The following is a 25,715-nucleotide window of genomic DNA, read 5'->3' as shown; positions in this document are numbered from 1 at the left end:
CTAATCCTTTCTGTGGGTGATATTATTGAAGGACAGATGAGATTCACACAAACAATTTCCTGGGTCACATTTGAATTTTCATCAATCATTTCAAGCATGAGATTTTCTGTTAGGGTCTAGCTTGTCCTGACACATGACCGGTACTGTGAGTTTGGGGAGACGCCCTCTGCCATGTCGGCTTCTTTGAGCCTATCCCTAAAGATGTATCTCCATCCACCGCCCTTCACAAGCTACTCCATGTCACAAAGACAATTTTTCTAGAATTGTCTAGAAAATATATATTTTATATATATACCATATATCAGATGGTATATCTGTGGAATGAGGAATGGCGTTCCCTGCTGCACAGAGACATTCTAAAGATTCTGAGAGCAGGGGACACCCCACTTTCCTGTCAATTTGACTGTGACTAACACCTGCCATGGGACCCAGCCCAGGTCAGAGAGGAATGGCAAGGGAGACAGCTGGTGATCAGAAGAGGGCTGGCTCAGTGCTCCTGGCTCAGGTTCAAGACTCTAGCAGGGCAGAGAAGATCTTCCTCCCTGCACATAAGAACTCTCTGTCAGTGTTACAGATTAGTCCTTATTACAGATAAGAAAGCAAAGAGTCCACAGTGATAGAATTTAACTTCAACAAGTTATAGTATTTTGCAATCACTATTACATACCAACAATTCCTTTGTTGCCCGTATTTCCCTAAAAACACATGACCTGAAAAACATTACAACTAAAATGACAGTCTTATTAAGAGACTCCACTTTGTGATGAAGCGAGTAGGAGCCTTTGGATGTTCTCTTGTGAACTCAGAGGGCCGATGAAGCACTGAAAAGACAGATCTTGAAGAGTATCTCACACATGCTGTTTCTAGTGAAGGTGGGGGAACAGTACTGAGACCATGAATCGGCATCTGGTTGGTGATCACTCTGAGACTAGAGGGCAATAACGTGTCACATACAAGGAAGGCCACTTTACAAAATCTCATTAATACTCATAACCACCAGTGCAATGGAATCCATAGACCTTTTTTTTAAAGACTACAGCAGACTGAGATCTAGGGAGATTAAGGGCTTGCTAAGAACACACATATTTGTGTGTATATATATATACTGACCATGTCAGCTTCCAAGTGGCACCAGTGGTAAAGAATCCGCCTGCCCATGCAAGAGACGTAAGAGAAGCAGGTTTGATCCCTGGGTTGGGAAGATGGAGGAAATGCCATTTTCCCCAGAAGGAAATGGCAACCCACTTCAGTATTTTGCCTGGAGAATCCCATGGACAGAGGAGACTGGCGGGCTACAGTCCCTAGGGTCGCAAAGAGTCGGACACGACTAAGTGACTTAGCATACACACTGATCACGCAGGCTCTTTCTTTTAAAACCTGTACTTGATTTCTTAAGAAGGTCATTGAGAAGAGGACAAACCCACTATGAGAAGTTCTGTATGGAAATTGTAGTCTCCTCATAAATTACTCAATTGATTTTTTAATACAAATAAGTGACGCTGGGCCCATGTGGCAGTTCTCTAAGGGCCTGTTCTCCCTGAACAACTGATCCTAACCTTGAACCAACCACACGAGAGACCTGACAAGGGGAAGAGGGATGGATGAGGATAAAGACAGAGTAAAGGAGAACAAGAGGAGCACAGCGTGGGGAGGAGCAAGGAAGAAAAAGAGGCCCTAGAGGCCAAGAAAACACAAAATCCAGTAATCAAATGGTTTTCTTCAGACTGTTTCATGCTGCCCACTTCTCTGATATTGTTACTTTTATAATGATTAAATTTAAGTTTGGGTTTCTTATGATTTCTACCTTGAGATGATACAGAAACAGAAAATGTGCTCTACGTATTTTTAAGCAAAGTAAAAACACTGGGAAGAGTGGCTTTGTGGGAGACTAAGACAATTAGCAAACCAGACAGTCCATGCTCTGTCTGCTCTCCCAGGGGATAAAGACTCCTGTCACTTTACGAAGCTAACCAAAGAATTCCAGCAGTTACAGCATTTTTGGTAGGGCTTTCATTTCAACAAAGCTCTGTAATACGTATGCAGTCTAGGGATCCCCAAAGAAGTCTTTGAAAAAAAAATTTTAATGTACAGGAAATTCCTTAAATTATATATACACCATATATACATACCATATATACCATATTTTACATATATGTTTATATATATAAACATATCAAGAATTGCACTCATTCCAAAATTCTAGGGAAGGGAAACATGTATAACACACAGACACACATAGGTTATTTAGCTTGGTGAACTTCCATAAAACCAACAAGCTGATTTTTGCCCCCTCTTGCCATCACAGGCTATCCTTATGTATGAGACAGGTTTTGAACTTAGAGGATTAATCCAAAAGGAAAGAGGTTCTGGCTAGAGTCAAGAGTTCTGACTGACTGTACGGTTTTTGAAATGCAAACTATGTATTTTATTTGACAACATGCATTATTAACAGTTACAGGAGACATTTTCAAAAGCATGGTTTTGGAGAATGTAAAGCCACATTACTAGTAAGTGCAGAATCATCACAAAACCACTGTGTTCTGCCATAGTCCAGGACCTGTTGAAGCAAGTGCACTATATTCACTACTTGGAAGAAGAAACTGTTCTCTGTGGGGGAAGGCGAGGGTGGGATGATTTGAGAGAATAGCATTGAAACATGTACACTACCATATGTGAAAGACGACCAGTCCAAGTTCGATGCATGAGACAGGGCACTCAAAGCCAGTGCACTGGGACAACCCAGAAGGATGGGATGGGGAGGGAGGGGGAGGGGGGTTTGGGATGGGGGGACACATGTACACTCATGGCTGATTCATGTCAATGTATGGCAAAAACCACCACCAGAATATTGTAAAGTAATTAGCCTCCAATTATAATCAATATTAATGATTATTAATATTATTAATAATAATTAAAAATAAATAAACAAAACAACCTTTTAGGGAAAAAAAAATGTTATGGCCATAAAGCCATCCTGCCAGGGCTTCCCTGTTGGCCTAGCGGTTAAGAATCTGCCTTGCAATGCAAAGGACACTGGTTCAATCCCTGGCCCAGGAAGATCTCACATGCCACAGAGCAACCGAGCCTGTGTGCTACAACTGCTGAACCCATGCACTGCAACTACTGAAGCCCACGTGCCTAGAGCCTGTGCTCTGCAGTAAGAGAAGCCAACACAATGAGAAGTGTGTGCTGCGCAACACGGAGTAGACCCTGCTCACTGCAACTGGAGAAAACCTGTGTGTGGCAATGAAGGCCCATCACAGCCAAAATAATAAATAATAATAAATCTTTAAAAAAAAAAACCCATCCTGTCAACCTTCCACAAAAGCTCAGACCCTCAACTTAAATACCTTAAGGACTGAAAAAAACACATGTAGAATTCTCATCCTTCAATTTTAGAACAAAGAAAGACCTTAAGAGATCATCTGGCTCAAAACTTCCCAAAGTGGGTTTCATGAAACATTATTCTCCAAAATGTTCTGAATAGGGGTAAGGTGACTCAGATAAGTTTGGGAGAATTCTTGAGAGTCACAATGCACATTAGGGATTAGCAAAGCTGTACAGTCTACAGAAAAGAAATGATTAAGCTTTTTTTTTTTTTTTTAAAAACTTCCTTTTTATCAAACCTATTTGAGCACAGAACCCTTTCTGCAGTATTTATTAAAATCCTGTAAACTACTGTTTTGTAGAAAAACCCATGTCTTATATATTGAAAAAATGAAGTTCAGACAGGTTAGGGATTTGTCTCAAGGTCATACAGTTAGTAGATACACTGAAAACAGATTTCACCTTTCTAGACTTCACTTTAGTGCTCTTTCCTGTGCCGTGTTCTCATACAAAGCCTGTGCCTCCAGAAGGATCATAGACTATATAAACCAGACCGTGGATGTCATCTAGTCCAGAGCCCTCTTATTTAAAGGGGGAAACACAGTCTCAAGAGAGGTGAAAAAAGCTTGCCCCAGTGACAATGCCTGTAGCAGAACCTAGCTCTTAATTCCAATGCTCGTATCCTTTCCACAACAGTATACCAGCTCCTGCAAAGCAAACATCTTCCACCTCGGAGAAAAAGGAGTGATGGGTAAGAGGGGATTTAGCTATTCAGGACCCAGTAAAATATTTATCAAAGTGCACTTGTGTCAGTAGGTATTTTAAACCATTTAAACATGATTGTCTTTACTTACAAATGTCATCCACTGTGACAGGGAATCAATGTTTCAAGCTGTTGAACAGGTCATCATCCCTGCCCTGTTGGATGACACCTGTAAATAAAATAAATCTAGTTTTGAGTGAGTAGATTTTAAGCCAACTAGATTTAAGATGCATGCAGCTTAAAACAAAGAGTAGTTTTGAAGAGATGATTCTTAATCAAGGTTTGCTGAAGAGAAACACTTTCCAGGGCCAGCTATTTCACTCTATGCCACTGGCCTTCAGCACAAAAATCCAGGTAATGATACAGGTAATGTTGCCAGAATATAGAGGGCATCATGGCTCTTAGAACTAAAAGCTTCTTTCAGGCACTAGCTATACCTCAGTCTCTTGCCTCTGTGAATATTTTCACTGCGTAGGAGGGGCAACCAAGACACTATGAGGTTAAATGACTAGCCCTATGTTAATGTTAAATAACTAAGTGTCTTTAACTTGAGTCCCTTAATGTAGAAAAATGTATACAGGACACATCAGTAAAGTTTATCATTACGCTGACCCAATTTGAAAGACTTACAGACATTTAAAAAAATATTTTACAGATGTTAACTTAGAATATTCTAGACACATCTTCATAACATAATATCAGTGCTAGATATTTAAATACAAGCATTACTAAAAAAATGCCATGAATGAAAAATAAAAATGAGAAAATGGAAACTCGAGTGCAAAGAACAATATTAAATGCAGCATGCACTTAGGATTCTAAATTCTGGTTACTTCCAAAAAAGATCTGTAGTTCCTAACAAATTTAAGTATATGAAAACGATTTGCTATAGTCTATAATTTAATATGTTGGTTTCTCTGTAGCCACAAAATGCCACTCTAAGATCTGCCAGAAATTAAGATTTAGGTTGGACAATGCACATTTGAAATTTCCATTCTGTACCTAAATACTCCAAGATAATGGAAAGCATTCAATATTTTAGAATCCTGCCTTGAGGTAGTATGACTGTCATAGTAACATTCCCATCAAACTCACGTTGAGTGCTTACTTTGTGTCACAACACAAAGCGTCTGATTGTTTTATACATACTATCTCAGTCAATCCTCCAAAGCTGAATATTATTACAATTTTACAAATAAAGAACATTAAAGCACAGAGAATTTAAGTATCTTGCTGAAGTTCACGCAACTGGTAAAATGATAGAATTTACGCACAAATCTATTTGGTGACAGAATCAAGCTCAAATCACTATATAATACTACATTTATTTAATATGGCAACTTAGGATACTAAAAAATATAAGAATTCATTAAAACAATTACAATTAGAAAACATAAAACTTTCCCAACTAAAGCCCACACAATATTAAATATGAGGAAATTCTCATTCTTTTTCTTGGGGGATTAAAGGGAGACTAGGGACAATTTTCAAGGTAAAATTATTTTAATGCCAAGGAATTAAAGGTTCTGATGTTAACCTTAAATATATTACAATTAAGACAAATGAAAACCTTAAATGTCTTTCATAATAATAGAAAAGTATATCTTCCTGATTTACTTTCTAAGTCCATAAAGAGGTAAATTCTCCTGTTACTTAAGACTGATTCTCAAAATAGTGTAACAGTTATTGAAAAACTGAATTTAACCATGTATATTTAAAAATACATGTTATCTATCAATCTTCTAAAGAAGAAAACTAATTATAAAGTAAATTACTTTTAAAGAAAACAAACTGATAGATAATGTAACCCCCTTGATTTTTTTATGTAATATAGCTAGTACAAGTTATGCTTCTGATTAAGACTCAAACTTTTTTACTATAAAATCTGTTGGCCATTTTTCCAGCAAATTTTTAAAACTGTAAAACTGATAAACAAGAAATAATCCGGAGTACAAAAACACACCTGACATTTTAACTGAGTAAGAATCAGATATATGCAAAACTCAGCATCACAGAAACTAGACATTAAGGAAAAGGCACACCCTTTCCAAAGCACCATGGAGAAGTCAATCTCTTCTGGCAATAATGGTTTTCTTATAAGGACCCCAAACAGAAGAAGATAAAGTGTGGTTTCATGGTAGCTTACCCTTTTCTCTGACACCCCATCCTGGCCTGTAGAATCTTTCTCATCAAGTGTCTCTTTCAGGACTGGCATATGTTTTTGGTATGCTGGCTCTCTGTTTAAGGTTGTGTATCCTATGTGCTCATAAATTGGGTTTATCGTCATCTTGGCAATGTATTCTGCTGCCTTGGTTTCAATATAGAGAGTAATCAATCCATCAGTCACCAGATCGTGGATGGACTCAAAGCGCTTCTCCCCAACAAAGTGCTTTCCATCGTAGTAGAGCCTGAAGTTTCTGGTTTGACTTCCAAATCTGCCTCAATGAAATGGGAAAGATGTTTTTAAGAAAAGTAAGCAAGTGAATTCTTTCCGAAAAAAAAAAAAATTAAAACTATTGCTCTGTGTGTGTCTTCTTTGTTTGTTTAAAAAAACTGTGGCTAATCTCTATGAATCGTCTGGAATATGGAAAGTTAAACTTTTGAACACAAAGAATGAATTTGCAACTATGAGGGATAATTAGACCAAAGCAGGCCTACCCTAGAAGGTAAATTTTGTTCTTATTTATCTTTTTAAGCCACTTCATTATGATTCTAGGAAAAACAGTGGAAAATAAACCTCATATACTATTAGAACACAGTTAATAATCAACTGGTCAACTATATATGACATTTCTGTATTAGCATGTTCTTTCCAAGTTGATCAATAAAAGTATTCAATATACTTCAGATCCCAGCATTCGTGTCTTTTAAGGGGAAAGCACCACTAAGGGCTCACCTAGGTGTGATGCCAGCAATCATTTAAAGAAGAGCTGATTCCAGAACCTGAGTCATAAGTAGAGCAAGATGGCACAGAAACACACTTATGCTATTTCTAGCCATGGGTTAAGGACACGCTCTTCCCTTTTACATAGTCATCCTTCTATCTGCTTGCTGAGTCTGGGCAAGAGATGCTTGGAATACATACAGGGCATATAAGTCATAAACTACTGGACTCGAGAAATTCTATTTTTACTTCAGTCACATTTCAGTGGCATTTAAAAAAAAAAAAACTGAAGAAGAATGGTTTATGATAAGTTCAGTATTTTGCTTCCTGCGGTAAACCTCAGAAATGGATCCAAGTTGGCACAACTAGCCTAATGTCCTTCCAAGATTACAAAGACAAGAACATGCACTGACTTTAATAAAAGCTGATGCCAAAAAGCACTAAGGGCCATCTCACAGTCTCTGGAAGATAGCCCTGAGTGAGCCTAATTTAAAACCAAACAAATCAGAAAGGATATATTTAATTTCACTGTTAAAAATACACAGAACAGAGATGAACTAAACACTAAATTAATAGCTGTTTAAGTGTTTAAATAGAACTGCAAACTTATGCAACAATACTATTCTGGTATAGGTTACATTTCAAGAAGACAGAAGTGAGAATTTTTTTAAGATTTCAGTTTAAATGTGCCCTACAAAATGAATCATTTTTTTTTTTTAAATAATGGCCTGAGGTATCTCTGATTCTGTCATTCAAATTAGACTTTAATAGTTATTTAATCTAGAACCCAATATTCTATACATGCTGGTCCTTCTTCTAAAATATAACTGATCTAGCTTTTGGTTCTTTAAGAGCAATTAAATTTTAGTTTATATTCAATTGAATGATCCATATAATTCCACTTCCCATTCTCATTTTCCTCTAACATTAAAGAGATATTTCTCCCAAGTAAATTTCCCTTATGATGTATGTCTAAAAAGTTGGGAGGTAAAATTTCTATACCAAAGTTAAATATACACTTTTTTTGAGTTAAATACACTGCTTTTATTATTTCCTCTTCACTAATATTCATTATTTGTTACTGCAAAATAAACATAGAAAGCCACTTTATAATTTTTGTAAGGTTCATACAGCAATAAACACAGTATTGTTTAACATTAAGCTCTTTTATATTTCACTTGCATTCAAGGCAGTTCAGTAAGGGATTAGACCATTTTATTCCACAGGGGCTTAAGATTTTACAAATAAGCAGTTTCACAATGCGTATGACACTTAAAGACCATCTAAGCAACGGTGGAAGGTGTTTGTCACTCAACTGTCTTCTGAAATCTGCTAAGTATGGGAGCAGAGGGCAGAAGGGAAGATGGCTGAACTGGCCTCACAGGGGTGGGATGGTTAACTGAAGAGTGGAAATCTAAGGTTAGACTTCTTGACCCTTTACAATGAAGCTCTTTACAAGCCATTCAAGGAGGGGTTTCCTGGCTACTTCTATGTTATTGGGCAAAAAAGTCTAAGAAAGTTTGTTCTCAACTTAGTGACTTTAAGAGATTGTGTGCATGATTCCCAATTTCCAATACAAAGACAAGACGAAATGCTGAACTTTTACAAGTTTATCTTTAGGTGGTTTTCTAAAAAATGATTATAATATATATGACCTTATTCACATACAGAAAAGTTACATTCCTATACAGTGATACATGATACCAAGTCAGTCCAATATCCCCCTCACATTATGAAAACCAAGAAACTCAATGTTTAACAAGATCTAACATATACACTCAAACCCACATAAGATCTGAGTTATTGTTTATGTCCCAATACAAAAGACCTTTGCAGTCTTGAAAGAGGGTTTGGACAGGGGAAGGCAAGTCCTGGTTCCTTTGTGTTTAATAAAAAACTTCAGGCTTCTGCATCAGACAAATTAAGTTTATATCCTGGGATCTGCCACTCAGTGAGGAGATTTTGGGAAAATCATTCTTCAGATTCTGCACCAAGATACAGAAATAACATTACTCTATACAAAGTAACATTACTTGACTGTGAGGATTACATAAGAATATTTAAGATAAAGTTACATACAGTTAACCCTTGAACAACACAGGTTTGAACTGCACTGATGACTTGGGTTTTTTCAACAGTAAATCCTATAGCAAGCACTACATTATCTGAGGCTGGCTGAATCCGCAGATCTGATAGTGGATATCACAGATAGAGAGGGCCAACTGTAAGTGATATGTGGATTTTTACTGAGCAGAGGGTAGGCATCCCTAATCACAACACTGTTCAAGGGTCAACTGTAGATAGTAGGTTCAAGTGCAGTCTCCTGTCTCCTATGTTAGCTTAGACTTTTGCAGAGAATAACACAATGATTATCAAACAATAAAGTAAAACAAAAGATATTCAATAATAGGTACTGAAGTAAAACTGGTTGTGTAGGAACATCTGCACTGGTTGACTTTACAGCCAATGAAAGGCAAAGAGGAGTTCCTTGTGAGTTTTTTCACTCAGGATGCCGCAGGTTTATACTATGTGGTTAACTGAGTGGAACTATAAACAGAGCGCAAAGAGGGGAGGAGAGAAGCTGGAAGAGTCCTTCCACAGGGCCTTGGGAGTTAGGTTTCTGATTTCAAAGAAAAGAGGTCAGTATATATACTTGTATTGAAAGCAGGATGTTTTAAATGGACCCAGCGATAACTCTGGTGGCTCAGACAGTAAAGAATCTGCCTGCAATGCAGGAGACCCGAGTTTGATCCCTGGGTTGGGAAGATCCCCTGGAGAAGGGAATGGCAACCCACTCCAGTATTCTTGCCTGGAGAATCTCATGGACAGAGGCACCTGGCAGGCCCCAATCCATGGGATCACAAAGAGTCAGACATGACAGAGACTAACACACACAGAACTCTTGAAAGCAGAGTATTAATTTGTAAAACCTGTTAATGCTAAACCATTTTCCCTTAATGTTTATAGGAAAATATTCTTTTCATCTTTTCATATATTCACCCTCTGCTTCTGCCCTTATTTTTAAATAGCTGTTCATTTTTTGATGAACGTGTTCAAAACTGTATAGGTCCAACTCTCACCTAGATAGAGTTCAACTAGATGAAAATTTGTTTTCTCCAAAGTGGTACTGCAGCTAACAGAAAAGAAAGACCAGAATAATCTGTTCTGTACTGCTACTGATATACATAATTATGACTTTCTAGAAAGAATGCCTTTTTATCCAGTGACTTCAGGTTTTGGTTTTCATGTTTTGAAAAACTGTTTTAATGCTGTGCCTATTTAAATTCAGATGAATTTCAAAATACATAATTCTAAGAACTAACTTTAAAAAGTGAACAGAACTCTTAATACCATCCTTTCTATTTTTTAGCAAGTAAACTGCACTCATAAAAGAAAAACTCAGTCTAGAGGTACAAAATGATGAAAATAGATACAAAGAATGACCTTTGGGGTCTTTACTTTTTTCTGAAATAAAGAATTTAGTTGTGATTTGAGCCCAAAGTATTGGGAAGTATCCCTTCAAAGGAAAGCTCTAAGCTAACAGATGTTTCCTGTTAACAAACAGAAAACAAAACATATACAACACATTTGTCTAAGTTAACAATAAAATGTTAGAACTATTTCCAGAAACCAACATACAAAAACAATTTTATTTATCATAAATACGTATTCATGTATTTTTATCAGAGTCAAAGAAGCTAGTGGTAAAATATCTCATAAATTCTAATCATAAACATACTCTTGGAAGAAGGTTGAAAGAGAGACAAGAATATGAGGAGGCATTCACTTGAATACTAAAAAATGAATTTAACTAAGAAAGGCTGAGGGAGAGAGAACATAGCTATACACAATTTCAAAATATTTTCTCCATCTAAAACTTTTGTTAGGATACTACTTATTCCTATCTTGCTGTATAATTCTGGATGGCAAAATGGCATAAAATATTAAGATATGTGAACTCAACGATGATATTCCCTTGGCAAAATAAATCATCTTGAGGAAAGGAGAAGACCAGTGTATCTAACTAAACCTTCAAAGGTGGCACCAGGCAGCTCTGGAAGGTGGAACTGACATGGAAGAATTACTGCAGAAGATCTGTTTAAGAAACAATTAGCTATGCCCCTACATTCCCCAATCTTGTCCCTGTCCCCACGCGGGTGGAAGACTTGAGCTCTGTTCTCTGGATAGTAAATCAAGGAGATTTTGAACTGAGGAACACCAGATAGAGTAGAAGGCAGAGATATCATCCTGTAAACTGAGTGAGTTTTAAACACTGAAGATTGAGACTTCATCTCTCTTTCCTTAAAAAAAGAATGGAAGACTCTTCCCTGGGAAATCTTATCAGCTCACCTGAAAAGACATAAAATAGAGACATCATCCTATATTTGGGATGCTTCCCTCAAGCTCTCAGAACTACTAGTCAACTTTTTAGTTTTTATTTGCCTCAAGATATTTTCTAATTTCCCGTGTGATTTCTCCTTTGACCCAAGAGTGTGCTGTTTAATTTCTACACGTCTGTGAATTTTCCATTTTTCCTACTGCTTGACTTCTAATTTCATTTCACTGTGACTGGAACAGATTTTTGGTATGATTCAGTTTTCTTACATTCCTTAAGACGTGTCTGGTGACCAACATGTGATATATGGATGTTCTCTGTGTGCTTGAGAAGAACGTGTATTCTGCTGCTGTTGGGTGAGTGTTCTGTACAGGTCTGTTAGGTCCAACTGATGTATAGTGTTGTTCCAGTCCTTCCTTTTCTTTCCTGTCTAGTTCTATTCATTTAGTGCCAAATAAACTTAAATTATGAGCAGTAGGCTGAGGATCAACTGATATCTGAGGAAAATCTCTTTGATGAAGGATAAAGGCAAACAAATGGAATCAAAACAAGCTGAAAGAAACAAACCAAAAGATGACAATATTTTTTAAATTATCAGTATGCTAAAAGAAACAAAGTAGGACAGTTCATATTTCTATTCTTGAATAGGATTCAGCAAGAAGTATTAGGATGCTACAGAAAAGGAACAATGTAGAATACATAGAAAAATGAGCAGAAAAAGAAAATATAACATAAATGAAAAATTTAAAGAAGAAATAAAAAATAAAGTTGAGAAGATATTTAAGAAGAACAAAATGACAAACAGATGAAAAATAGAGGAAAAATAAGATAGAGAATCAATCCAGGAAGTCCAACATGTAGGTAACAGGAGCTCTGAAAAGAGAATGGAGAAAATAGAAGGGGAAGAAATCTAAAAGGTAATTCAGGAGAATTTATCACAACTGAAGAATATAAGTTTACGTAATGGAAAAAAATAGGCCCACACCAAAACGGTAAACATGAAAAGATGCTCAAAGAGTGGTCCAGTAAATACAAATTAAATCTTCATAATGGTGAGCTTTTGTAACTCAGACAATATTAGCCACTGGCAAGGATATAAAACCAATACCTGGCATACTTTTTAACAAAATGGTTTAAAATGATCCAGTAAACTTGAATATATGTATACCTATGACACAACAATTTTATTCCTATGTAATACTCCATACAATATGAATGACTATGTGCTCTAGGAAAGAAATACACAAACAGCAGGAGCAATGCTCAAAATGCCTAAACCTTGAAACCACATAAATTCCCAATATGACAAAAAAAATCCTGTGGTATACATACTGTGGTGGTTAATTTTCTAGGTTAACTGGAAGGGTGTTTTCAGATGAGACTCACATTTAAATCAGTGAACTTTGAGTAAAGCAGATTACTCTGCATAATTGGCTGGGTCTTAGTCAGTTGAAGACCTAAATAGAACAAAATGACTGGCCTTGAAGCAATTTCTTTCTGAGGGAATTCTCCAGAAGACTGCCATTGGACTTTGCATCATCTGCTCTCCTGGGTCTCAGGCCTGCACGCCCACAATGCAGACTTAGACTTGCCAGCCTCCACAATCATGTGAGCGGGTTCCCTGAGGTAAGTCTCTTTCCATATACATACACATCCTATTGGTTCTGTTAGTCAGGAGAACCCTGACTAATACAATAAAATCCTATACAGCAAGGAAAACATACAACATACATGCAACAATCTGGATGAATTTTTAAAATATGTTGGGAAAAATTAACATGTCACAAAACAGCACATAGAGTGTGATTCAATTATATAAGTCCAAAAGCAGGCAAAATTCAACTGCATTATATCAGAATGTATATGTGGATGGTAATACTATAAACAAAAGCATTCAGGATAATTACAAAGTGAGTCTAGTGGTTAACGGCAGTGAGGAAAGTAGAGATAATTATAAGAAAGGAAAACATAAGAACCTTCTGGAAACTGAAGTGAAGTTGCTCAGTTGTGTCCAATTCTTTGCGAACCCATGGATTGCAGCCTAAGAGGCTCCTCTGTCCATGGGATTTTCTAGGCGAGAATAGTGGAGTGGGTTGCCATTTCCTTCGCCAGGGGATCTTCCCAACCCAGGGATCGAACCCGGGTCTCCCACATTGTAGGCAGACACTTCACCGTCTGAGCCACCAATGGTAGTCCGAAGTCTGGACTACCATTAAAATATAATACTTGATAGGTAGGGATTATGTAAGTTTACGTATATTTAAATGTAATCTATTTTAATACTGTACACATAAGTTTTATATATTTTTATATGGTTTACTTTATAGTAAATTTGTACAAAGTAGGAATTCTCTGGTGGCCCAGAGGTTAGGACTCTGCACTTCCACTACAGGGGACACAAGTTCAATCCCTGGTCAGGAAACTAAGATCCCTCACGCCACCATAATATGGCAAAATATTTTTTTTGTTTAAAGAATAAAAGCAAAGAACATAGCATCCACACAAAACTCAAAGACCTTACCTTGAAAGAGAAAGCCAACAAGAAACAGATTCCTTATAAGTGCGTTACATGGAATCTAAGAATATAAATTTAGTGAGAGAATTCAATGCTGAGCTTTTAAAATAGTGACATGAAAAAAGATTATACAGCTGAGAGAAACTGAGTATCAAAATACTATGACTATAAATCCAATAAATAACTAGAAATGGTAGGGAACAGAATCAACAAGACTAAAAACAAAATGGTGGCATGGAGGTAAGACCTGAAGAAACACACTGAAAGTAGAAAAATAAAACAGCACATCAATTATGGGGTAGACGACACACACAGAGGGCTTCCCAGGTGGCTCAGACAGTAGAGAATCTGCCTGCAATGCAGGAGATGCAGGTTCAATCCCTGGGTCAGCAAGATCCCCTGGAGAGGAAATGGAAACCCACTCCGATATCCCTGCCTGGGAAATCCCATGGACAGAGGAGCCTGGTGGGCTACAATCCAGGGAGGCCATGGAAGAATTGGACAGGACTAAGCCACTAAACAACAACAAACACAGAAGATTAAGAAAATACAACATTAAAAAACGCCCGAGGTTCAGATGGCAACAAACAGAACAGAACACTTAGGCAGAAATATAATTTGGGAAATATTCCAGGAGGAAAAGAACTAAATCTCAAGAAGAAAGAGTACACTGTCTGATGGATAAGTTTATTAAAGAACTATCAACATTAAAATATGTCCTAGTTTAAGCTACTAAATTTGAAAAACAAAGAATTTTCAGATCACCAGGCAGGAAACAGTCCATATAGGGGTGGAGGATGGGGGATGGGGGGGGAGGAGGAGGAAGACTGTTTCCCAATTTCTCTACAGTAACAATAAATGTCAAAAAACAGAGATGTGATAACCATACAGTGAGGATACTCTATCCAGACAAGCCATTCTTTAAAGACACCAGGAAGACATTCCTGATAATAAAGGCATACGTTCATTTCAAAAACAATGTTTAGAAGTCAGTGAATGGGGCCTTCCTTGGTATCTTAGCAGTAAAGAATTCACCTGTCAATGCAGGAGACATGAATTTGATCCCTGATCCAAAAAGATCCCACATGCCGCACAGCAACGAAGTCTCTGTGCCACAACTACTAAGTCTGTGCTCTAGAGCCCAGGAGCCACAATTACGGAAGCCCATACACCTTAGAGCTTGTGCCCTGCAACAAGAGAAGTCACTGTGCAGTGAGAAGCCAGAGCACGACAACTAGCTAGTAGCCCTCGCTCTCTATATCTAGAAAAAAAGCCCACATGGTAATGAAGAGCCAGCACAGCCAACAATAAATACATAAAATTTTAAAATATATGTATACATTTTAAAAAATAAGTCAGTGAATGATATTAACTTGGGGTATTTTTAAATATTGATACCTTTTAGAGTTCCCTAATGGTCCAGTAGCTAAGACTGTGAGCTCCTAATGCAGGGGGCCCAGGTTTGATCCCTGGTCAGGGAACTAGACCGCATATGCTGCAAGTAAGACCTGGCACAGCCAAATAAATAAATATTTAAAGTAAAAGGTTGATATCTTTAAGAAATGCCTAGGATTTTACTTACATTAATAAATGACCATCCCTCACAAAGGAACTACACGTATTAGAATTTCACTTCCATGAAATCCATGAAACTTTCTTATTTATGAACTGCTGGATGAATTCCTCTATGTCTTTAGGATACCAGTTAACAGAACTGTTAGAATGAAAACAAATCCAAGCAAAGACTGGATAAGGAGGGTTGGTCTTGAAGACCCGTCCCACCATACTAACTGGTCTTCTTCAAGAGGCCCCCAAAGTTCCTTAAATGCAGGGAGAAGCTTATCCCCTGGTAAAATCTCTTTACCATACAATTTTAGTGATAGTATCTTGAATCTTAAATTTGTAAAATCTCTCTTCTTTACTCATCTCTTCCTCCTGTACCTACTCATTCCTCAGTCAGTTCAGTTCAGTTGCTCAGTCATGTTCGACTCTTTGAGACCCCATGAATCACAGCATGCCAGGCCTCCCTGCCCATCACCAACTCCTGGAGTTTACCCACACTCATGTCCATTGAGTTGGTGATGCCATCCAGCCATCTCATCCTCTGTCGTCCCCTTCTCCTCCTGCAGTGATGCTGTGTTTTATACTGATGAGTGACTAAGACTGGGAAAGATAATTTACTTAAGTATATGTCAGTATCATTACTCCAGAAAGAAGGTATATGTATAAGTCTGCACCATCACAGAAACATGTCTCAATTTCAATCAACTGTTCAACTTGATAGCTAACTAAACTACAATGAAAGATTTGAAAATGAGAATATGTTAAAATAAATGCATATAATCCAATGAAAAATATATGAAAGAAAACCAGGTGACAATTTTCTGGAACTATAATATTAGCTTGGCAAAGCTATTAATTAATAATGTGCTTTTACTGAGCCTTACCTATACCTATTGGTTCATCTGCCAATCACAAAATAAAAATGTATGTTGAATGAATAAAGTATAAGAACTCTGGCTTCTCCTACTTTACAAAAAACCTTAAGATTGAAAGATGAAACTCTGGAGACAGAAAAGATCTTTGTGATTGTCCTGTTGTTCAGTTGCTCCGTTGTGTCTGACTCCTTGCGACCCCATGGACTGTAGCACCAAGCTTCCCTGTCCTTCACTATCTCCTGAAGTTTGCTCAAACTCATGTCCATTGAGTCAGTGGTGCATCCAAGCATGTCATCCTCTGTCGTCCCCTTCTCCTCTTGCCCTCAATCTTTCCCAGCATCATCGTCTTTTCCAATGAGTCAGCTCTTTGCATCAGGTGGCCAAAGTACTGGAGTTTCAGCTTCAGCATCAGTCCTTCCAGTGAATATTCAGGGCTGATTTCCTTTAGGATTGACTGGTTTGATCTCCTTGTTGTCTAAGGGACTCTCAAGAATCTTCTTCAGGACCACAGTTCAAAAGCATTAATTCTTTGGTGCTCAGCTTTCTTGATGGTCCAACTCTCACATCCGCAAATGGCCACTGGAAGGCCTGCAGGTCCCACCCAGACCTTCAGATAAAGAATCTTGTTAACAAGATTCTGAGGTGATTCTTATGTGGATTAAAGTTAAGAGAAACATAAGTCTACTCCAACTCCCTCATAATATAGATGAAACAATTAGATCCAAGCTCCTAAAACTGTAAAATAGGCAGGCTAATATACACAAACCAACAATTTCAAAGAAAACAAATTTTTAAAAAACCCAATCCATTGTTTAGAGACTGCTTTATAGTCTCTCCCTGGCAGCCCAACCTGATTTCATGTATGCCTTTCTCCCCAAGCATCTCTAAGCACGATCAAATCAATATGTTCCCCCAGCTAACTTATCAACTTTCTCATCTCTTCCACACCTTTAGAAAGTCATTCCTAACATCCCTTAACAGAACTACCACCTACCCAGTCAACCCTGTCAAAACTTTCATAATTACCTGAGAGTCTTCGAACTCCCTCTACGTTTAAACTTAATTTATTGATCTTTTTGAATATATGTAGACTCCACCCATTCTTCCTACAGCTACCAAGGTTTATCCCAAGACAGATCCTATCACATCACTTTCTGTCTTAAAAATTGTTAATGGTTCATTACAGTTGAACAGACTCAGTAAAGACTTCATTAATACTTTCCCTTAAGTTGACCAGCTATACATTAAAAAAAAAAAAAAGTATACTAAAAAATGCATGTAACAACAGAATAGCCAAAATATAAGCAGATCCCTAGAGTTCTGTCTGGTGTAACACATCTGCTCTCAGTGTGATGATGTGGATAACATGAACTCCTTTCCATATCAACACTGGAAGTAAATAAATGAAATACAATCTTCTAAATGTAGTAAATCAATTATAGTATCTTCTGCTACCCTCAGTTTTCATTTTACTATTAAATCAGAGACAGTATTAAGTATTATGTCTAGTCAATGCTCAGATGGTAAAGCGTCTGCCTACAATGCGGGAGACCTGGGTTCAATCCCTGGGTTGGGAAGATCCCCTGGAGAAGGAAATGGCAACCCACTCCAGAACTCTTGCCTGGAAAATCCCATGGACGGAGGAGCCTGGTAGGCTACAGTCCATGGGGTCGCAGAGTCGGACACGACTGAGCAACTTCACTTTCACTTACAGAAAAGTAACGTACACACATCATAATCTTATCAAAACCAGGGAAGATCTGGAAACATCAGTCTATTTGTATAACAAAAACAGATTTGGCTTATTCAAGAGTTGGTGACCAGTCCCACTAAAAGTTTATTAAAATATTGTTTCCAAGAGCCTATAACTTCAGGATAAAGTCACACTACTATAAAGGTTTACAAAAGCATGGAGTTATATATATATATGTGTTAATGCTTGATAAGTGTGGGGGGCGGTACAAACAGAAACTCACATGTTCATATATGTTTTCCAGCTTCCTACTATTTAATTCCTTTAAACAACAAAATGTTTTTATTTAGTCATTTCTGTATAAACTACACAATACTAAGTATTACAAACAGACTATGATTCAATGTTTTTCTTGAAGGTTCAGGTTTATTACAATGAATGTACTACTAAAACTTTGGTGTCTGAATACAGAAATATCACAGACGCTATTGTAGTGTATTGAGTTGCCTTACCCTGATCTATATGGCCCCTAATTATTGAACTTATAGTTCTTAAATCTAACTTTATATTTTAAAAATCTTCTGGGACTTCCCTGAGGATCCAGAGGCTAAGACTGAGTGATCCCAATGCAGGAGACCCTGATTCGATCCCTGGTCAGGGAACTAGAACCCATTTGCCACAACTAAGAATTGGTGCATCCAAATAAAATAAATAAATATAAAAAAATAAAAATTCTTCTTTGCAGGTTATCACCTGTGCTCATCTTTTAATTCACTACTTAATATGCAGTAAGCTTGGAAAAAAGACACAAGGGTTTATAAATATTTTATATAAAGCTAGATTAAATAGATTATAGTGGGGATTCCTGAGCATTCTTTCACTATAAACATCTAGGCTCTGTGCAACTATTTAGCCCCTCAAAGGCACTTCCCAGCCTCTTGGCCATACTTTGGAGACCTGGGGTTACCAACCGTCTGACCATCAGATAAGTAGGATGCTACTGTAGATGAGCAGAGACTAGCCTAAATTTGCTTATAGCTTTAAGTTTATTACCTAGAGGTCATTAACAATCTGCAAATTACTACATTAAATGCATCATAAAATGCCTCGCTTTAAAAATCAATTTATTAATATATAATTTATGGACAATAAACTGTACCCATTTAATGTGGATAATTAAAAGAGCTTTGACAGATGCTATTACCACAGTCAAGATTCAGCAACATTTTTAATACCCCCAAAAGTATCTTCATGTTCTTTTGTAGCCTATACCTCTATCTCTTGTCCTATTCAATGACTTATTTGCTTTTGGTCACTATAAATTTCTATTATTTTATGTAAATGGAATCACACAGCACAAACCCCTTTGTGTTTGAATGTCTCAGTTCCTACCAAGAAGATTCACTTTAAACTGATGGATATTGTTCTCATCAGATTTTAAATACAACTAGACCAGGATTTTAGTTATGGAAAGCTTTGTAATTGCTTCTGTGTTTCTGAAGTTGTTCTTAAATACTTTCATATCTCCAATGATATTAGGCATCAGATATAATCAACCTGTTAGCTAGAAAAAAAAAGAATCATCAATATAGTTATGGTTGCCACATGTTGACTTTTAATGGCTAGTAAGAGCTTAAAATGTAATACATAATGTTATCTGTATGTATTCATATTAATAACACAATTTAATATTTGAGTGTTATGTGCTACACACTTATGTATGCATGCATACTCAGTTGCTCAGTTGTGTCCAACTCTTTGCAACGCCATGGACTTTAGTACACCAGGCTCCTCTGTTCATGGGATTTCCCAGTAATCCCATACTGGAGTGACTTGCCACTTCCTACTCCAGGGGATCTTCCTGACTCAGGGATCAAACCTGCACCTCTTGCATCTCCTGCACTGGGAGGCAGATTCTTTACCACTGAGTCACCTGGGAAGTCCCACACACTATGCGTTATCCCAAATAACCCTTCCAATACATATGAGGTATTACAACTCATTTTATGATTTTAAAAACTGGGCTTTAAGGAGATAAATAATTTGCCCAAAGTCATACAGAAAATGCTGGAACCAGAGTTTGAATCCAGGACTGTCTGACTGCAAAACCATGTTCTGAACCATTGACCACATACTGATTTAAAAAAACAGGTCCAAAGCCCAATAATTAGGTCAAATGTATTTCTAAGAGTAATACAGCTAAGGAAACAATAAATAGAGCAATAAAGCAATAAATAGAACGAAAAATGGATTTCTTCAATTCCTATTTGTATAAATAACTATATCACAGGGAAGTATTCTAAGTCTGAAAATTATCCAATGCAATTTTATTAAATTAAATAAAAATTTGAAGAAACCAACATGAAGAAGAGTTATTGCCCTGGAGAACCTCAGTTCACCTGTAAAGATAAATAGACATGTAAATAGATTATTACTGTGGATAGTACCTTGTTCCTAGGGATACTCAAGGAATACATGAAGATCTTTTCAGAAAATAAACTAAAAACCATGTGATCAACAATATCAGGTATCAATGAATCATTAGAGACTGAAATATAACCCTGCACATTAGGTACCATTCATAAAAATAAAAACAACTCAGCCATAAATAGATTTCTGCGTGAGCCTAAAAACCTGGCAGCAAACATCTATTAGAATCCTTAGGGAAAATTTTGAAAGATCTAGCAAGAGGAGTCAATCTGTGGCTTGGAGAATGACCACAACTGATAGTGGAAGCAGAGCCAAGACCCAACACAATTGTCTGAAACGGGCAGATGGGGAGCAGGAGGACAGAGGAACGCTCACTGAGAAGGATGACAAGAGCCATAGGGCAGCTATTTTAATCTGGGGGTAACATGAGACATTCAGAGGAGGATTGTTCTAGGCTCAGGGAAAACAGGACAATGTAAAAAGTGTGGGTAGGCAGGATGACAAACTAGAAGAAGCGTTTAACATATTTAATGAGATAAGCATTAAAAGGTACCCAAGAACAACATGGAGGAACAGGAAGTTCTAGCCCTCATTCCCTCAGAGAGACACAGAATTAACAACAATTTATGGACCAGAATTCTTTTATGAGAACTCTAAAAACTGTTTAAGAAACTGCAGTAGCCCCAAGTGAGTGCAAAGCCAAGAAGAGCTGCACTGTAAGCAGAGTTAAGAAGAGATGTATTTTATCCATGATTGCCCCTTCCCTAAGTCAGCACAGCTCAGCCTGGCTTGTGGCTTGTCTAGGTTACACCTAGAGGTGGAGGAGGAGGCACGAGAAGAGGACAAGAGTGGACCTGTGTCTAGCATTCTGGCTTTTCAGAGGGTTGCCCAAGGGATGGGCTACTATCTCGCCTGACTGAGTCCTAACAGAACTGGTACAGTCTGGATGCCTGGGGCAGGATGGTGGGGCTGAAAGCAAGGGAGAGTGAGGGTAGCCTGCTACCGCACCAGAGGGCCTATGGTGTCCCAGACAGACAAGAGAAGGCGCCCAACTTGTTGTTTCGCCCTCAGTGGTGAGACAGAAGAGTGGGCAAGTGTCCTGTGCTCCAGTTTCTCAGATATCCACTCACAGGGACTGGTATTAGTCTTGACTAATTTGGACGTGTACAGGGAGCTGGCATACTTTGGATGCCCAGGGGCTACTGAAAACAAAAAGAGCAGGATAACTTGCTCCTGTAATACCAGAGAATCTGCTGTATCAAGACACCAGACAGCACAAGAGATTACAAAGTCCTAAAAAAGAAACTGACAAGCGTCTTTAACAGGGAAACCACACACACACAAGCCTAAAGAAGTCACATCTACCCTCAAAAGGTGTCCGAGGCCCTCATAACCTCTACCTGGGAAGACTGGTGAAGGGCTCCCTCTGAATGAAGTCAGTCTAAAGTCTCAGAGAAATGGCTGCTTTACACATGCATAAAACTCAGAAAGAAAATCATACATTACATGAAGAATCAGGGAAACATGGCCCAATCAGCAAATATAAACCTCCCAAGTAAACCAACCCCAAATAAATAAAATTAAAAAATAAAAGCCACACTACTCAAAGCAATCTATAGATTTAATGAGATCCCTAGCAAATTACTCATGACATTTTTCACAGAACTAGAATAAATAATCTCAACATTAATATGGAACCAGAAAAGATCCAGAATTATCAAAACCATTCTGAGAAAAAAGAACAAAGCTAGAGGAATAACCCTCCCAGAGTTCATATATTATAAAGCTACAGTAATCAAAACAACATGGTATTGGCCCAAAAGCGTACCTATGGATCAACTGAACAGAAGAGAGAGCCTAGAAATAAACCCACACGCCTACCGTCAATGAACCTCTGACAAAGGAGGCAAGAACATACAATGGAAAAAAGACAATCTGTTTAGCACGTGGTGGTGAGAAAGCTAGACAGCCACATGTACATCAATGAAGTTAGAACATACCCTCTCGCCATACACAAAAGTAAACTCAAAATGGTTTAAAGACTTAAATTTAAGACACAAGACCATAAAACTCCTAGAAGAGAACATAGGTAAAAGAAATAAAAGCAAAAATAAACAAATGGGACCTAATCAAACTTAGAAGCTTTTGCACAGCAATAGAAGCTTTTGTAAACAAAAAAAAAAGGACAATTTACAGACTGGGAGAAAATATCTGCAAATGATGCAACCAACAGGGATTAATTTCTAAAATGTATAAACAGCTCATATAAATCAATAACAATAAAAACAAACCATTCAATCAAAAAATGAGCAGGGCTTCCCTGGTAAGGCAGTGGTTAAGAACCCACCTTGCAATGAAAAGGACATGGGTTCCATCCCTGATCCGGGAAGATTCCACATGCTGTGGAACAATTAAGCCTGTGTGCCACAACTACTGAGCCCGAGCTCTACAGCCCACAAGCCACAACTGCTGAAGCGTGTGCACCTAGAGCCTGTGCTCCACAACAAAGTAGCCACCACACTGAGAAGCTTGCACACTGCAACAAAGAGTAGCCCTTGCTCGTGGCAACTAGAGAAAGCCAGCATGCAGCAACGAAGACCCATCACAGCCAAAAAAATAAATAAATCTTTAAAAAAATGGGCAGAAGACCTAAACAGACCTAAAAGAAGACATACATATGATCCACAGGCCCATGAAAGGATGCTCAGCACTGCTAGTTATTAGAGAGATGCAAATCAAAGCTACAATGAGGTATCACTTCATACAGGTCAGAATGGCCATTATTTAGAAGTCTACAAATGAAAAATGCTGGAAAGGGTGTGGAGAAAAGGGAACACTCCTACTACAATGTTGGTGGGAATGTAAGTTGGTACAGTCACTATGGAGAACTTGTATGGAGGTTCCTTAAAAAAAAAGGAAAACAGAGTTGCCAAATGATTCAGAATTCCCACTACTGGGCATATATATGGAGAAAATTATAATTTGAAAAGATACATGCACCTCAATATTCACAGCAGCACTGTTTATAACAGCCAAGACCCGGGAACAATCTAAATGTCTATCAACAGAGGAATGCATAAAGAAGATGTGGAATATTACTTAGCCATAAAAAGAATGAAATAATGCCATTTGCAGCAACATGGACGGACCTAGAGATTATCATACCACGTGAAGTCACAAAGATAAAGACAAATACCACATGGTATCAGTTGTATGTGGAATCTAAAATATTACACAAATGAACTTATTTATGAAACAGAAACAGACTCACAGATATAGAAAACAAACTTACAGTTACCAAAGGGAGGGATAAATTAAATTTAGGAGTCTGGAATTAGCAGATACAAACTATCACATATAAAATAGATAAATGACATGGTCCTACTATGAAGCTTGGGGAACTAGATTCAATATCCTGTAATAAATCATAATGAAATAAATCATATAAAAAAAAGTATGTGTATGTGTAAAAGTGAATCACTGCTGTATATGAAAAACACAACATTGTAAATTAGCTATACTTCAATTAAAATTTTTTTTAAAAACCAGGAAAAAGTTATAAAGGGTCAATTCACCAGGAACATATTACAATTATAAATATATATGTACTTAACATTAGGGCACCCACATATATGAAACTCATTCATGGAACTGAAGGCAGAAACAGTTACATAATAGTAGATTTCAATATCCCACTTTCAATAATGGATAGAACCAGACAGATCAATAAGAAAAGGGAGGACTTGAATAACACTATACATCAGTTGGAAAAAGACTTACAAAACATTCACCCAACAGTACCAGAATACCTATTCTTCTCAAACACACAGAGAACATTCATGTGTCACATGCTGGCACAAATCAAGTCCTAACAAATTTAAGAAAACTAAATCATACCAAATGTCTTTTCCAATCACAACAACATAAAACTAAAGTCAAGAGCACTAGGAAACCTGGAAAATTCACAAATATGTGTAAATTACACAGCGCTCTTGAATGACCAAGGGGATCAAAGAAGAGATCACAAGGGAAATTAGAAAATATCTTGAGACAAATAAAAACATAACATACTGAGAAAGAATTTTATGGCAATAAACCTCTACATTAAAAAAGGAGTTTCAAATCAACAACGTAACTTCACACCTCAAGAAACTAAAAAAAGAATAACAAACTAAAATCAAAGTTAACAGAAGAAAGGAAATAAAAATTAGAAAAGAAATAAACAGAAAATAAAAAAACAGTATAATAAAGAAAGGTCAACAAAACTAAAACAAAACAGAATGGAGAGCCCAAAAATAAACACTCATGTAGATGTTAAAAAGATCTTTAAGTTTTTTTAATTCGTTTTATTGAAGTACAGTTTATTTACAATGTTGTTTTCATTTCCTGTATACAGCAAAGTGATTCAGTTTTTATACACACACTCATATATATATAAAAAATATGTATTTTTTTCAGAATTATTTAACCATATCAGTTATTACAAATATTGAGTATGGCCAAAAGGATAGTCTCTTCAACAAATGATGCTGGTGAAACTGGTATCCAAAAGAAAGGGGATGAAGATACCATAAATAAAAATTAACTCAAAATATATTACAGACCTACATGTAAGACCTGAAACCATAATACTCCAAGACGACAACAGGGGAAAGCTTCAAGACAAGGGAATGAGTAATGATTTCTTATATATAATGTCAAAAGCACAAGTAACAAAAACAAAAAATGGGACTACATCAAACTGAAAAATTCTTGCACAGCAAAGGAAGCAATCAACAGAGTGAAAAGGTAACCTACAGAATGGGAGAAAATATTTACAAACCAGTATCAGATAAGGCACCCCACTCCAGTACTCTTGCCTGGAAAATCCCATGGACGGAGGAGCCTGGTAGGCTATAGTCCATGGGGTCTCTAGAGTCGGACACGACTGAGCGACTTCACTTTCACTTTTCACTTTCATGCACTGGAGAAGGAAATGGCAACCCACTCCAGTGTTCTTGCCTGGAGAATCCCAGGGACAGGGGAACCTGGTGGGCTTCCGTCTATGGGGTTGCACAGAGTCGGACACAACTGAAGCGACTTAGCAGCAGCAGCAGCAGCATCAGATAAGGAGATATAAGAAGAACTTATACAACTAAAGAAATTTTTTTAATGGACAAAGGACTTGAATATAACAGTTCTCCAAGAAGGTATGAAAGTGAAAGTGAAGTCGCCCAGTCATGTTCAACTCTTTGCGACCCCCTGGACTGTAGCCTACCAGGCTTCTCTGTCTATGGGATTCTCCAGGCAAGAATACTGGAGTGGGTTACCATTTCCTTCTCCAGGGGCT

The 25,715-nt window shown here is 37.4% G+C and overlaps 1 protein-coding gene across 7 annotated transcripts in view; it reads right to left on the bottom strand.

Annotated features, from left to right (window-relative positions):
• The window catches only part of CHN1 (chimerin 1), a 202,051-nt gene that overhangs the window by 77,475 nt on the left and 98,861 nt on the right, over positions 1–25,715 (bottom strand). For 5 of the 7 annotated variants that reach the window (XM_044933506.2, XM_044933518.2, XM_006073585.4 and 2 more), the window contains one exon: positions 6,237–6,525. The exons of 1 other annotated variant lie outside the window; for it this stretch is intronic. In XM_044933506.2, the coding sequence (XP_044789441.1) occupies positions 6,237–6,525 (289 nt within the window). Of the gene's footprint in view, positions 1–4,181; positions 4,260–6,236; positions 6,526–25,715 lie in introns of those variants that run through there. One more of the 7 variants, XM_025274598.3, reaches the window with a different exon arrangement.

Source organism: Bubalus bubalis, chromosome 2 (genome assembly GCF_019923935.1).
Source record: "Bubalus bubalis isolate 160015118507 breed Murrah chromosome 2, NDDB_SH_1, whole genome shotgun sequence".
NCBI lineage: Eukaryota > Metazoa > Chordata > Mammalia > Artiodactyla > Bovidae > Bubalus > Bubalus bubalis.
This window is presented reverse-complemented; position numbering and strand designations above follow the sequence as displayed.